The sequence below is a fragment of the Eumetopias jubatus genome, unplaced genomic scaffold (genome assembly GCF_037043125.1).
Source record: "Eumetopias jubatus isolate StellerSeaLion01/CBP00866 unplaced genomic scaffold, mEumJub1_p1.0 scaffold_7, whole genome shotgun sequence".
NCBI lineage: Eukaryota > Metazoa > Chordata > Mammalia > Carnivora > Otariidae > Eumetopias > Eumetopias jubatus.
The window spans coordinates 138,042,320-138,058,239 of record NW_028274813.1 but is presented as its reverse complement, the minus strand read 5'-3'; the positions used below and the strand labels follow the sequence as shown (position 1 = coordinate 138,058,239).

The following is a 15,920-nucleotide window of genomic DNA, read 5'->3' as shown; positions in this document are numbered from 1 at the left end:
GTTTATAGTATACATTTTAGCATATAGCACTTTGCCTTCAAGCAACAGACCTCTTCACATATCTTTTAAGAGCTTACATTGTATACCTCCCCCCCCTTTACACTATTTTCTTCATACATATGTTAAAAATCCCACAAAATGCTGGTGTGTTTTTCTTCATATTTCCTGTCCTATATGTGCACTGAGCTTCTCAGAGATCTCTGGGTTTATAGTTTTGTTTTATTTTAAAGATTTTATTTATTTGACAGAGAGAGACACAGTGAGAGAGGGAACACAAGCAGGGGTAGTGGGAGAGGAAGAAGCAGGCTTCCCACTGAGCAGGGAGCCCGATGCGGGGCTCAATCCAGGACCCTGGCATCATGACCTGAGCCGAAGGCGGACACTTAACGACTGAGCCACCCAGGTGCCCCGGGTTTATAGTTTTTATCTAATTTTCAAGATAAAATTGGCTATTATTTTTTTTGAATTGAGATTCAACTGACATATAACATTATATATTTTTTATAAAGATTTATTTATTTATTTCAGAGAGAGAAGTGAGTGAGAGAGAGAGAGAGAGGACAGAGAGGTCACAAGGGTAGGGGGAGGTGCAGAGGGAAAGAGAAACCCAAGCAGACTCGACATTGAGCACAGAGCCTAACTCAGGGCTCGATCTCATGACCCATGAAATCATGACCTGAGCCCAAACCAAGAGTCATACACTTAACCAACTGTGCTACCCAGGCACCCCAACATATATTAGTTTCAGATGTACAACATAATGACTTGATACAAAATGATCGTCACAATAAGTCTCTTTAACGTACATCACCACACCTTGTCACAAAATATTTTTCCTTGTGATAAGAACTTTTAAGATCTACTTTCTTATTTTTTAATATTTTTTCTGTTCATCCCCACTCCTTTAGGGATCCCCATTCCACACAGAGGCTTCTTGAAAATCTCCCCTATAGCTCACTAATGCTCCTTTCATTTTTCACAAAATTTTTTTCTCCATCTTCTACATTTGGATAAAGTCTATTGCAATGTCTTGAGTTCACTAATCTTCCCTTCTCTCTTACTTTTTTTAAAATTTATTTATTTGGGGGGGGCGGCCTTAAGCAGACTCTCCACTGAGCATGAAGCCCAGAGCAGGGCTCATTCCCACAACCCTGAGATAATGACCTGAGCAGAAACCAAGTGTCAGATGCTTAACTGACTGAGGCACACAGGCGCCCCTCTTCTCTCTTATTGAATCTGCCATCAATCCCAACCATTGAGTCTTTTCTCTCTTATATTGAATTTTTCATCACTCAGAGTTCAAACAGGTATTTTTTTATACCTTCCTGTCTCTAGTTAACTTTTTGAACATCTGGAATACAGTTATAACTGTTTTAATGTCCGTGTCGCTCTTTCTAACATGTGGGTAAGTTTTTTATCAGTTTAAATTGGTTTCCTTGTCTCCTCATTTCAGGTTGTATTTTCTTGTTTCTTGGCATGCCTAGTAATTTCTGACTGGATGCCAGACATTGTGATTATTACCTTGTTGGTGCTGGATGTTTTTGTACTCCTATGAACATTCTTGGACTTTATCCTAGGACACAATTAAATTAGTTGGAAATGGTTTGATTCCTTTGGATCTTGCTTTTAAGATTTGTCACAGCGCTCGCTTCAGCAGTACATATATTAAGATTTGTCACAAAGGGCTGGAGTGACATGTACTCTGGGGTTAATTATTCCCCATTACTGAGGCAAGATTCTTCTAAAAGTATTCTACTCCACTGCCCAAGCAAATCATGAGGTTTTCCAGTCTGGATGGTAGGGAAGCCCTGCTTTTTTGCCTGTACTGTGCCCTCCAATCCACTCAGATGATTCTTTCCTGACCTCAGGTAGTTTCCTCATATGGAAAAGCTGGTCAATATCAGCTGAATACTCACAGGGGATCCTCTACAGACCTCCAGAACTCTCTGTCTGTGGAAGTCTCCCCTCTCTGGTACTTTGTCCTGTGAACTCTAGCCTCCTTTAATTCCCCAGACCTTCACCTTCTTCTGCTGAACTCGGTGAGTGTGCCAAGCTCCTCCCATGTTTCCCCTACCTGTGCTGCAGACTGGAAACTGTCTCACAGTTGGAGGCTGGGGACAATCTCAGGACTTACTATTATTGGTAGAGGATCAAGGTGGAAGGAATATAGAGTAGAATCAGGCAAGATTTATTGCTATCCACTAAGCAGAGATTCTGGCATTCAATGCTTAGCTGGAGGAGTTAAGAGAAGCTCAGTTTGTTCAGTTTGCTAACATATGAGTCCAAAGGTGGGCTACTCTAAATGAAGTTGAAATGCCAGACTTCCTTGGTATACCATAAGAGGAAGAGATCTAAAGGCTTAGGGAGACTGGAATAAGAATGCATTGATCCTGTAAGACTTGCTCACCTGCCCTGGAGGATCCAGGGAACACACTTTTCACCACAACTATAAGAAATCTGTGAGAGGAACTCTAACATCCTTGAAGAGCTTGTGGTAACTCTTCTCTGCAGGTCAGAAATTAGAGTGGGAATGTCTATGCCACCATCAAACTAGGTTCCCTAAACGCAATAAGGATTATGGGATTCCAGGGTGGCAGGGACCAAGTAACAGCACTTAGTCACCAAAGACCATGTAGGTATGGTTACTGAGTGGACAGTGGGGCCAAAGTAGTACTCAGAAGAGTCTGACTCACAGAGGTGCACAGTGTTGGCTTCTAGAGGTTCTATTTCTTTGATTAAACCTTCACTGATACACATTCCCATCTTGGTTGATAAAATTTTGCAATAAAAGTAAACCAAAAAGCCAGACTCCTCAAATAAAAGTAAACCAAAAACGAGATTCCTCAAACAGTATAATATAAAATACAAACAGTACTTCACTCAAATTTTTTTTTAAAAATTATACTACCTGCGATTATGTATGAGACTAGTTCCATTATTGATAAATAAGCAATCACCAGTTGTTCCATTGAATCTTTCAAAAATTATTTAAATCAGGGCGCCTGGGTGGCTCAGATGGTTAAACGTCTGCCTTCGGCTCAGGTCATGATCCCAGCGTCCTGGGATCAAGTCCCGCATCGGGCTCCCTGCTCCTTGGGAGCCTGCTTCTCCCTCTGCCTCTCCCTCTCTGTCTCTCATGAATAAATAAAATAAAATTTAAAAAAATTATTTAAATCAGAGCTATATAATCTGATTCCTAATTGTAATCCAGCATAATGTAGAACCTTTTATGGTTTAATGTAAGGAAGACAATTATCTCAATCACAGGAGACACTTCTCAAACTATTACAAAAAACAGAAGGGGAAGAAAAGCTTCCAAAGTCATTCTGAGGCCAGCATTACCCAGACACCAAACCAGACAAAGACACTACAAAAAAAGAACACTACAGGCCAATATCTCTGGTGAACATAAATACAAATATCCTCAACAAATAAATAGAGCAAACAGAAGCCAACAATATATTAAAAAATTATTGATCATAAAAAGGTGAGATTTATTCCAGGAATGCAAAGGTGGTTCAATATCCACAAATCAATCAATGTGATACATCACATTAACAAGAGAAAGGATAAAAACCATATGGTTATCTCAATAGATGCAGAAAAAGCATTTGAAAAAGTACAACATCCATTCACGTTAAAAACTCTCAACAAAGTAGGTTTAGAGGGAACATACCTCAACATAATAAAGGCCCTATATGAAAAACCAACAGCTAACATCGTACCCAATTGTGAAAAACTAAGGACAAGACAAGGATGTCCACTCTCACCACTTTTATTCAGCATGGTACTAGAAGTCCTACCTGCAGCAATCAGACAAGAAAAAGAAATAAATGGCATCTAAATTAGTAAGGAAGAAGTAAAACTTCCACTATTTGCAGATGACATGATACTATATATAGAAAACCCTAAAGACTCCACCAAAAAACTATTAGAAGTGATAAATGAATTCAGTGAAGTTGTAGAATACAAATTCAATATACAGAAATATGTTGCATTTCTATATAGCAATAATGAAGTAGCAGAAAGAGAAATTAAGAAAACAAGCCCATTTACAACTGCATCAAAAATAATAAAATACCATAACCAAGGAGGTGAAAGACCTCTACTCTGAAAACTGTAAAACACTGATGAAAGAAATTGAAGATGACCCAAATGGGAAGTTATTCCATGCTCATGGATTAGAAAAACCAATATTGTCAAACTGTCCATACTACCCAAAGCAATCTACAGATTTGATGCAATCTCTATCAGAATACCAACAACATTTTCACAGACCTACAACAAATAATCCTATAATTTGTGTAGAACCGCAAAAGACTCCAAATAGCCAAAGGAATCCTGAGAAAGAAGAACAAAGCTGAGGTATCCCAATCCCAGATTTCAAGATATACTACATAGCTGTAGTAATCAAAAGTAAAGTATGGTATGGCATAAAAATAGACACACAGATCAATGGAACAGAATAGAGAGCCCAGAAATAAACCCATGATTATATGGCCAATTAATTTGTGACGAAGGAGGTAAGAACATACAATGGGGAAAAGACAGTCTCTTCAACAAATAATGCTGGGAAAACTGCACAGCTACATACAAAGGAATGAAACTGGACTACTTTCTTATCCATACACAAAAATAATCTCAAAATGGATTAAAGACCTAACTATGAGACCTGAAACCATAAAACTCCTTGAAGAAATCATAGTAATTTCTTTGCCATCAGCCACAGAAACATTTTTCTAGATATGTGTCCTCAGGCCATGGAAACAAAAGCAAAATTGTCTAATTTTTATTGGGACTACATCAAAATCAAAAGCTTTTGCATACTGAAGGAAATCATCAACAAAATGACAAGGCAACCTACTGAATGGGAGAAGATATTTGCAAATGATATATCCGATAAGGGGTTAATATTCAATACATACAATTCCATAAAACCAAATAATCTGATTTAAAAATAGGCAGAGGACCAGAGAATAGAATTTTTCCGAAGAAGATATAGAGATGACCAACAGACATGTGAAAAGATGCTCAACATCACTAATCATCAGGGAAATGCAAACCAAAATCACAATGAGATATCACCTTACACCCATCAGAATGGCTAGAATCAAAAAGACAAGAGATAACAAGTGTTGGGTAGGATGTAGAGAAAAAGGAACCCTGGTAGGAATGTAAACTGGTGCAACCACTGTGGAAAACAGTATGGATGTTCCTTAAAAAATTAAAAGTAGAATTACCATATGATCTAGTAATTCCTCTACTGGGTATTTACCAAAAGGAAAAGACATATGCATCCCAATGTTTACTGAAGCATTATTTACAACAGCCAAGCTATGGAAGCTACCCAAGTGTCCATCCACAGATGAATGGATAAAGAAAAAGTTGTTTTAATGAACAAAGGACTATTACTCGGCCACGAAAAAGGCTGAGATCTTGCCATTTGCAACAACATGGATGTAGCATATAATGCTAAGTGAAGTAAGTCGGACTGAGAAAGACAAATGCCATATGATTTCACTCATATGTGGAATTTAAGAAACAAAACAAATGAGCAAACAAAGGGGAAAAAGAGACCAGAAAAACAAGACAAATATAGAGAACTGGTGGTTAGCGGGGGTAGGAGGTGGCTGAAATAGGTAATGGGGACTAAGACTACACTTACCATGATGAGCACTGAATAATGTACACAACTATTGTACATCACTCTATTGTACATCTGAAACTATTATATAACAGTTATAAACTAATATAACAACATAACCTGAAACTATATAACTAATACAAGTGTAGATTAATTACACTTCAATAAGGAAAGAAAAAAAGAACCACAGTTATGCAAAAATACATATTCTCTACTGAAATAACTATCACCACTTTCCAGCATTATGAAAGCTCTTACAAAATAGCAGGGCAAAAAAGTCACAGTGTTTTTCTCCTCCTTCTCCCTCTGGCATCACATTCACCAGTCTGGAAGGGGCAATCTCCCTCCCCGTCCTCTCAGACATCATGCTGCCCCCTCTCCCCTGCTTTTTCCTAACAGAGGCTCCCCTCCAACATATCAGTCACTCTGGGCAAAATGTATACCCTTCCTCATCCCGTTCTGTCTTATAAGATCGGACTGATGAAAACAAAGGAGATGTAGCAGAGACTAGGACAGGCCCCCATGCACCAGGCCTCCAGAGGAAAGATACTGTCAACAGGCCAGTGACAGCACCAAAAACCTGCCTTCAGCATGCCCACGCATGGCTGTCCTCACCCACCAGCCCCCCGCAGGGCATCAGGCATGGCCATGCAGGCCCTGGATCAGCAGGGCCCAACACTGCCTCTTTCAACCACCCCAAGGGGCAGACACTTTCCTTCAGAGAGAGCAACTCACTCTGGCAGGGGAGGGGTCCTTCGTGGGGACAGGGGGCTGCGGTGAGTCCCCTGGAAATGAACCAGGATAGTCACAGTGATTCCTTCAGTTTTCTACATCCAGGAGGAAGGAAACACTAACACTGATGTAGAGGAGAGAAGCAGGAGCCTGGGATAAAAGAATTATTTCAGCCAAGACTTCAAGCCATCCTAGCTGAGTCTAGAGAGCGAGTTTTTACTAACAAATCAAAAGGCCGTATTGTCACAACTGATACGTTATTGAACACTACATCTGAAACTAATGATGTATTCTATGTTGGCTAACTGAATTCAAATAAAGAAAAAAGACTGTATTGTCCTGGTCAACACAAAAGAATGCTCTTATGGTAGAGACGAACAACTGTCTACGAAAATTCCTGCCCACCTCTTCATAGCATGGAGCTGCCCCTGGGAAGTGCCTGTCCAGGAAGGGACTAACTTTTCCAGCTTCCTTCCCAGCCCAACAGGGCCACATGACAGGCTCTCCCCAATGGTTTGACATGTGAGTGATGAGGGTCACCTTTAGACGCATCCCCATTGCCTTTCCCCTTCCATTGAAATACAGTGGACTCCACAGGCCTGGGGAACTGTAGAGCCCCTTCTACAAGGAAGCAACCAGAGTCTCTGGACCTCCTATGATGGGGAGCAGCCCATTGCCTGGAGTGCCCACTCTAGAAGAATCATGTCCTTTGGCTGTGCTTTCGGGTTCTTACCTCATGTCGTGTTAAGCCACTGAAAGTATGGGGTTTATTACAGCACCCTAGTGTTATCCTAACCCATCCCCTTACCTCCCTAAGTAAGGAGAGTGGTCAGCCAAGCTTGGGGAACCCCTTCTCTTCTACCTGGGGCTTGGGCAGAAATAAATCAATGGGAGAAAATGCTCACCACTGCCCAGAGAGTAGCTGGTCCCACACCGATGGACGGGGACTAGGGAGCAGACACTCCGAACGTTCTGCTATAGCAGCTCCAGTCGGTGCTTTATCCTTCTTTCTAGGGTGAGGCCATGACACCCCATCCTACTGCTCTGGCTTCCCCAGGACACACCTGAGCCAAGTCCACAAGGAGTCCTGACTCCTTGTCAGCTAGAAGCTGCACAGCCTCCTTCACAGTAAAATGCCCAGCGCTGCAAGAATGTCCATCCTGGGACCAGGACTGGGGGTGGGCATGAAGAGTGGCTGGGTGATCACGGACGCCATTCCTCTCATCTTTTCACTACACACCCAAGGAGTTGTGGCTTTTCCTTGTTCGCCAGCCAGCATCAGAGGCCTTCCTTGGCCTATACCATGAGGGCAGGTGAGGAGGAATGGAACAGGCTGGCCCCATGTCCCCAAAGGGAACCCAAAAGCACAGCCAAAGGACATCGGGCGCCACAGCTGGCGTGTCCACCACTATTTCCCTCTGCACAAAGGAGTCAGCTTCTTGACACACTAGTTGTGATTTACTTTAAAATACTCCAGCGGGGGGCTTGGATCAAACAAGACAGGCCAATGCTGATATTTGCAGAAGACAGATGGAGGGTCTATGGGGATTCATTATACTGGCGTCTCTCTTGACTTCTGTGTGTGTTTGAAACTTTCTACATAAAAAAAACATTATTTTTGTTTTTTGCAAGGAAATTTCTCGACAAGTCGTAGGAGAAGAGTCTCACTGAATTAATGCCACTCTCTTCCTGATGCCTCCTCAGGATGCTGTGGTTACTCTCATGAGGAGGAGGTGTTTACAACAGGCAGATTTGTGGGATTTTTCTACTCCCATTAATATTTAGTACATGTCATTATCTCCAAACCTAATCACTTAAAGAAGAGATTTTAAATAATTGATGCCTACAAAAGAGAAGAAAAGCCGCACCATGTTTTTTTTTCATTATCCATCAAAACCCGGAAAACCTCTTCGTCTGGCCCTGACATGGACACATAAATATATTAATGCACAAACTGAGAAAAACATGCCTACAAATCAATAGACATGAATCTGCTCAGGCTACTTTCCTGATGGGAAAACTATCCTTTCCTTTCCACCTCCCATGTGGCTTGCTCCTCCCCGGCACAGGGCCACGGGAATGGGAGAAGGGGTTCCAGCAGCAGCCCTGTGCTCTTCTATTCAAATAAACATCCTCCTCTGAAACTCCGACTTTCAATCCCCAAAACACACACGCAGCTAACCTTTCTTGCACTCTGATGCAGTCAGTGCTGCTTGTGTGCTCGTGTTTACACGCCTAGCGCCTATACTTACTAAAATGTCTTTGTCCCCAGCACATCCACAGAGGACAGCACCCAAACAGAACAAAGGAAGAAGACGCTACATGAGCATCTCTGACGGGCACCTGACGGGCACTCTCCGAAGTGGAGAAGGTAGGATACGCAGTGGTTGTTACCTATGAGCCCCTCTGCACTGGGAGGTTCCACTCCTATAAAGGTCTGTGTCCCGCTTTCTGCAAAGAAGCCAGAATTCTCTCTGCTGGCACCTTTAAAGCACTCACACCCCTGCAGGGAGGACCCTGCTCCCAGGCGGCCGTGGAGACAGGTGCAGACTTACCACAAGGGAGAGAGGCCTCTTCCAGGAGACCACACCGATGAGTCCCGAAAGCAGCACCTGCAAGGACAAACGGTGCGGGAAGGTAAGACTCTTCGGAAATCTTTAATGGACAATCAACATGGTCCTGCCGTCTCACCTTGAAAAGGGACTACTTCTAGAATCTGGCCCACATGCATGTGCTGGGGGATGGGGGGGACACACAATGAGGCTCGTTGTCCGCCCAGACGCTCACAGCCTGCAGCACTATGGGCAGCACGCAGGCCTCTGAGACCACCAGGAGCTCCTGAGAGGTCACTTATGCTCTGCATGCATGGGCCCAGAACAGATGCGCCTGCTGAAAGAGCCTCCACCGGGCACTCCCTCCACTCTGGTCCCGTGAGTTTTTGGCTGTGTGACTTAAAATTATCACAGGGAGGACTGCAAACACTACTTTGGGGAAAAGCGGAGCTCCCCCCCTTGCAGGTAACCTGGCCACCTGCCTTCTGCGCATGGGTGCTGGGCATGGCCAACCTGGCAGGTCCCCCTCTCTCCTTTCCCACACTTGGTCCCCCAACCAGCTTCCCATGTCACCAGGAGGCGGTGCCACCAGATGAGGCCCCCAGCTTCCCACACACTGACACAGCTGCCGGCTCCTTTCCCAGGCCGGCCCCTGGCCTCCGCGGCCCCAGGTCCCACTGAGCGTGGCCCCTCCAGGTCCTCTTCTAGCAGCCACACCCCCTCCCCCGGCTCTTCCCTGTTGCCCTAACCCCATGAGCACCCTTGTGTCTTCTGTCTCAGGAGAACCACCCCTCAGCTCCTGGCCCACAATCCCTGAGGCCACGGATCCAGACATTCCCAGTCTCCTTGGGTCCAGGCAGGGCCGACAGGTCAGGGAGACACAGCTGCTCCCTCCCCACTACAATCTGGCTTCAGCCCTCAGCACTCACACGCGCACACACACTTCCCAAGGTCACCGGAGGGGTCGCTGAGTGCCACACACAAGTGCAGTGATCAGCTTGAAGACCTGAGGTTAACCACATCCGCCTGTGGGAGGCCCCCTCTCCACTCGGCTCTGCGTCACTCCCCAGACGTCCTCCCACCTCTCCCTTCCCTTCCCGCACCCCAGGACCTCTCCTCAGACCTTTGGCTCCTCCACCCAGTGGCTCCACTGGAGATCCATCTATCATCCAGGGTCCTCTAACACACGCTGATTCACGCGGTCCACTGGGCACCGCTCCCGGGGTCACTCTCCACCTCAACCTGTCCCAAAATGCACCTGCGGTCTCTACCTCCCCAACCCAGTCTCTCTCTCATCACCTCTGCTTCCTACAATGGCACCCCTCCTCCCGGTCACTCAAATCCAGATCCGAGATGGTCCCGTCTCTCTCACCCCCGGCATCCAACCAGACACAGAGAGGAGGAGGCTGCAGCTGCCCTTCCACCAGGGCAATATTCTGGGAGGCCCCACTATAATAAGTAAGGTCTTTTCATACGAGGTCTGCTGTAAAGATAAATCACCCCAACTTTCTGCTGTGCGCACGGGCCAGGCTGTCAGGTCCTGGGCTGGAGGGCTTTGGTTCATTTCCCCCGGGATTCCAAAAGGACTTGCCCAGGCCTGGGAAGAGAGTATCCTACTGAACAGACTACTAAGCCCCCCCTGGCAACAGACTCCAGTTAACCCTCAAATACCTGTGCAGACTTAGACCCAATAGTCTCTATCAATCCCTACATCATGTTAGTCTCAGGTGGATTTCCAAACACACGTGGACCAGAGGTTCATATAAAAAACTTCTGAACCTCATTCTCACACACACACACACACACACACACACACACACACACACAACAAACAAAATGAACCATAGAGAGCTCAACAGGGCTCTGCTCCCAAGCATGTCACATATATATTCTTTCTTCATCTTGCAAACGCAGTCAATATCAACAAATAGTATTTACGAACACTTTCCCATCTCCCAAATCTCTCTTCCTGATGCCACCCAGCTGCAACCTGTATGGAAATCCTTGACTACTGTTCTCCTGCGTCTCTCTCAGCCCCAGTCCCTCGTTCTTCATCCACAGTGTCTATAACCTCTCTCTTCCCTTCTGTACCCAACCCACGGTCCCTCTTGTCATCTCTCCTCCCACAGTGGCACCCCTCCTCCTGATCACTCAAATCCAAATCCTGGAGATGGCCCCAGCCCAGCTGGCTCTGACCCTGCCATCTCCTTAGGATATGACTTCCAAAGAGTGTCCTCTGTTTTCCCTTGACTCCTACACCAGCCTGACCCAGATGAAGCCTGGACAGAGGATGGGAAGGTACACCTCCTAGAATACATCCATTTATACTCTGCCTTCTACTTCCCACTTCTACCATAAAAAATTTTACCTATTCTTCAAGACATGGCCCAATGCCTCCTCATTCAGGAAGGGCCTGTGAATTCATGAGTACATGGGGCCCCACTAAATCCCTAAACTACCACCAGACCTCTCGAGGCATGTTTAATGAGCTCAGAAAGAACTCCTTGATCTTTTCTTCTAAGCTGAAGTTTATAAAACTATCAAATGTCTACAGTGACCAAGTTGCTTGTAACAGAAATATTATTGGAAACCCACAAACATCCAGAGAGCAGGCATTTAAAAACACAAATGAAGTTAGGTAATATCACTTAACTTAGACTACAGTAAAAATTCTTGACTTTCCTTGCCTCCATCCTACAGTTATTATTCCATGAATCCCCTCAAAGAATTTTACCTCCAACAAATATGGACAGTTTGCTTTACTGAAGAAAATGTTACATTTCTAAATATCATTAATAACTGTAATTGTGGATGGATCCAATTCCCCGACACAAAGGAAAAAAAACCCATCAAACTCAGTGTGGCATGCAAATCCTAAAATAATCCCTGATGACCCATGGCCTTGTCTAAAGTCCTTCCCTTGATTATCAATATGATGGGTTATCACTCCTGTGATCCTACTCAGTGACACTTACAAAGATGTTGCCCAGGAACACTTTGCAGCCTTGTAAGACTCTCTGGCCAGTTGACTCAGCTAGGCCATGTCGACTCCTGACCTCAGAAAACTCTGAATGGTGTTGTGTTAAGCTATAAAGTCTGTGGTACTTGTGTCCACCCCCAAATCCTAATCTCCAGTGTGATGGTATTTGGAGGTAAGACCTTTAGGAGGTAATTAGGGTTAGATTAGGTTGTAAGGGTAGGGTCCTCATGATGAGATGGTGGCCTGACAGGATGAGAAAGATCTCTCTCCCTCTCTCTCTCTCCCCACATGTGCACACCATGGAAAGGCCACATGAGGACACAGTGAGGTTTTGACAGCCTGAAAGACAGGAAAGGGGTCCTCACCAGAAACCAACCCTGATCTCAAACTTCCGGCCTCCAGAACTATGAGAAAATAAATTCCTATCGGTCAAACCACTGAGTCTATGGTATTTCATTATGGCCACCCGAGCTTATTAGTACACTAATACTAATAATTAAGAGTGGAATATTGTATGCTTGTCTTCAAATGTCAACTCTCTCCCCATGTCTCCCCAGAAGGAGACTTCCCTGCCCCTCGATCTAGAAAACCAGAACACCAGAAAACCAGAAGAGGCCTCCTCTGGTCCACTTGGCACCAGAGAAGAAAGGAGCATAGACTTGCTCAGAAATGACCGGGTCTTAGTTTGAACTATTTTTTTTTTTTTTTTTTTTTTTTGCTCAATTCCAGCTACCGGTGAAAATTATGTTGCATGTTCTGCCACCTCAGTAATTCTGTAGGTTTATTTTGTACCACTTTGGTGAGGGACAGGGTCATGGAGCTAGTTAGCCGTGAAATTACTGCATCTTATGAAATCTTTGTCCCATTTAATTTGCCAATATCATTATTCAAAGTGCACAGTTTACACAAGAATATGAAGAAATTGAAGAGGGTCAGAGAAGAGTAACATGTAATTAAGTAGCTATGAAAGAAAAGCCAGAAAAGAATGTGAAAGTCATGATATTGCTCAGAAAGAGAGGCTTAACTTTTCGAGCACCTGCAAGTTGTTAAAAGAACACCAACCCACTTTTTTTTTCTCCACTTCCCGTCCAGCCTAAATAGAGGCAAGTGATAATATTAAAAATGAAGACAGAATTTCCTGCTGTTGAGGGCGATGAATGGGGATAATAGACTGCCAGGAAGTAATGGCATCTTTAGAGCCAAAGGCCTTCCTGTTTGATTGGTACTGGTGCCTGAACACAGGGGCCTGGAAGAAACTAGCTCTTTAAATCCTGTCCTCTAAGATCGAAAAGTCCTTTCATTGCCCCAATTCAAGAATTTTCTTCAGAGCTTCACTTCTGGTTCAAAGGCTAATGGTAATGCAACATTTTAGATGGGGAAGCCAGTCCTTCTAGAACACAAACTTGAAAGCCAATTCAATTATTTCACGAAACATATGGCAGATGTGCCTAATAGCTACCGTGGCATCAATTTACCACTAAGAAGCCAGGCCTCACAACTGTCTGCAGAAAGGAACTGTTGTTGCAAAAATGGAGCAAATAATATTCTGAGCAGCCCGGCATGAAGTAAGTCTGCAGAGCCCATCTCTCCAAGCTTTTCAGACTTTAAACCTGTGCTATGCAAAATTCTTCCTTCTGCTTCATGGAGTAGCTGAACCTCCGACTTTATCCGACTTACATTTTCTTTTCTTTCTGGGTGGTTTTCTGTGTCTGGGTCTCCCTGGGGCCACATGGCAGGGCTGACTCCATCATGCAAACCCTCAGCCTTCTGTCTCCACCTCAGCTCCCTTCTGGGAAACATACATGCCTTCCCATCCACGCCCCCTCCATGGCTTCTGCCTCCTTCTCTCAGAACAACCCCTAACCCACCATTCTCTCTCCCAACCATTCACTCCCATCGGCAGTCCTGACTTTCTCCACTTCCTGCTGGAGGCTACAACAATACATCAAACTCAAAATGTCCACAAGGAAAGCAAGCCACCCTCCTTCTCAACCTACTTCCTCCACGATAGAAAAGAATTCTGTAGCTTTCATTCTCTCATTGTATAGGAGCAAAACTAGACATTGATGGGAAACATAGCCCCATGAAAGAAAAAAGAAGAAAACAGTAAAATGTTTTAAGATATTCCAAATAACCCACGAGTCAAAAGAAAATCCGAGTAAAATACAACACAGTCTGTTCTGCAGTGAATGTTTTTTTGATGCAAATTACTATATGCTTGGTACCAAACTCATTCGTCCTGGCTCTGCCCTGTGCGATGCAGCCTTCCACCAGGGCTGTTTACTCTGAAGTTTACTCAAAATCAGCAAATGGACTTTGTTATTTAATGAGTTAATAAAGCAGCATATGTATTATTATAACACATTTTTAACATATTTTGATTTTAAATGATTTCAAACCAATTGGTTTCCTCTGTAACCCTATCTATTTCATTCTACGAATTCAAAAGCTTTATTCTGAGATGGACTCCCCAGGCTTCCCTAGACGGCTATGAACCGTTGACGCAGACGTTCCTTTAGTGCAGATATTTTAGTGGTCAACTCCAATTTTTTTGTTTATCTGGAAATGTCTTGCTTCACCTTCATGCTTGAAAAGTAGTTTTGCTGGGTACACGGTTCTAAGTTGATGGTTTCTCCTCTCAACAGGCTTAAAATACTATGCCACCATCATCTGGCTCCTGCTGTTGCCATCAGGAAGTTGGCTGTCCTTTTAACTGCTGTTCCTTGAGGCAGGAAGCTGTCCTTATTTCTTCACTTTTTTAAAGACCTTTTTTTTTTTATTTCAGAGAGAGAGCAAGCAAGAGAGAGAGAATGAGCACAGGGAGAGGGAGAAGCAGGCTCCCCACTGAGGGAGCCCAACACGGGGCTCGATCCCAGGACCCTGGGATCATGACCTGAACCAAAGACAGATGCTTAACGGACTGAGCCACCCAGGTGTCCCTGTCCTCACACTTTAAAGACTTTTAAGACAGTCTCCTTGCCTTTAGTGTTCTGAGGTTTTTGCATGATATGTCTTAAGTGTGGATTTCTCTTTATTTATCCTTTTTGGCATGTACTGTGCTTCTGACATGATGAATTTATATTTTTCATTAGTTCTGGAAACTGTATACCCGATATCTTTTCAAATATTGCCTGACATTCTCTCCGTCAGGGACTCCAGCAGCCACATGCTGACCCTTCATATTCTATCCTCCGAATCTCTTAGTTCTGCTTTTACATATTCCATACCCATGTTATTCAGTATTTCATTCTTGAAAAACTTCCTTAGGTTTACCTTCCAGGTGACTAATTTTCCCTGAACTACATTTAACCAGCTGTTGAACACTTGCATTTGTTTACAGAATTTAAATGGTTATATTTTATGTATTTACAAGTTCTGCTTTTATCTTTTCCCAAATATGACAATTTGTTTTAGATAGTTTCTTGTTGCACGTTCATCTGTACAACCACTTAAAATATTTCATATGCAGATGTTCTCGAGTCCAAGATGTGTAGTGAAAGTTAGGTATCTGAGTCTGTCGCTTGTTGTTTCTGTTGACTCTTGCTTATTGCAGTGCACCTTCTGTTTTCTTTTTTTCTTTTTTTAAGATTTTATTTATTTATTTGACAGAGAAAGAGATAGGAAGAGCAGGAACACAAGCAGGGGGAGTGGGAGAGGGAGAAGAAGGCCTCCCGCGCGGCAGGGAGCCTGATGTGGGGCTCAATCCCAGGACCCTGGGATCATGACCTGAGCTGAAGGCAGAAACTTAATGACTGAGCCACCCAGGCACCCCTTGCAGTGCACTTTCTTTGATGTTTGTAGGCTTGGAAGTCTTCTGTTGTGAACACATTGCTTGCTCTTAATCGGTGAGGTTCTATGGAACCAGAATGGAGAAATTTTACCCAAGACAGGTATACTTCTGCAAATAACCAGGAAGCACCCAAGATCTAGAAATGCTGTGATCTCCAAGGGGCTCAGGTCATGGCTCAACATAGAAATCTCAGTCTGAGCCATCCCCACCCCACCTCACTGC

General features: G+C 44.0%; 1 protein-coding gene across 1 annotated transcript in view; it reads right to left on the bottom strand.

Annotated features, from left to right (window-relative positions):
* The window catches only part of ENTREP2 (endosomal transmembrane epsin interactor 2), a 449,980-nt gene that overhangs the window by 246,685 nt on the left and 187,375 nt on the right, over window positions 1-15,920 (bottom strand). The window contains exon 3 of the mRNA XM_088025210.1: window positions 8,932-8,988. Coding sequence (XP_087881336.1) covers window positions 8,932-8,988 — 57 coding nt within the window. The remainder of the gene's footprint in view (window positions 1-8,931; window positions 8,989-15,920) is intronic.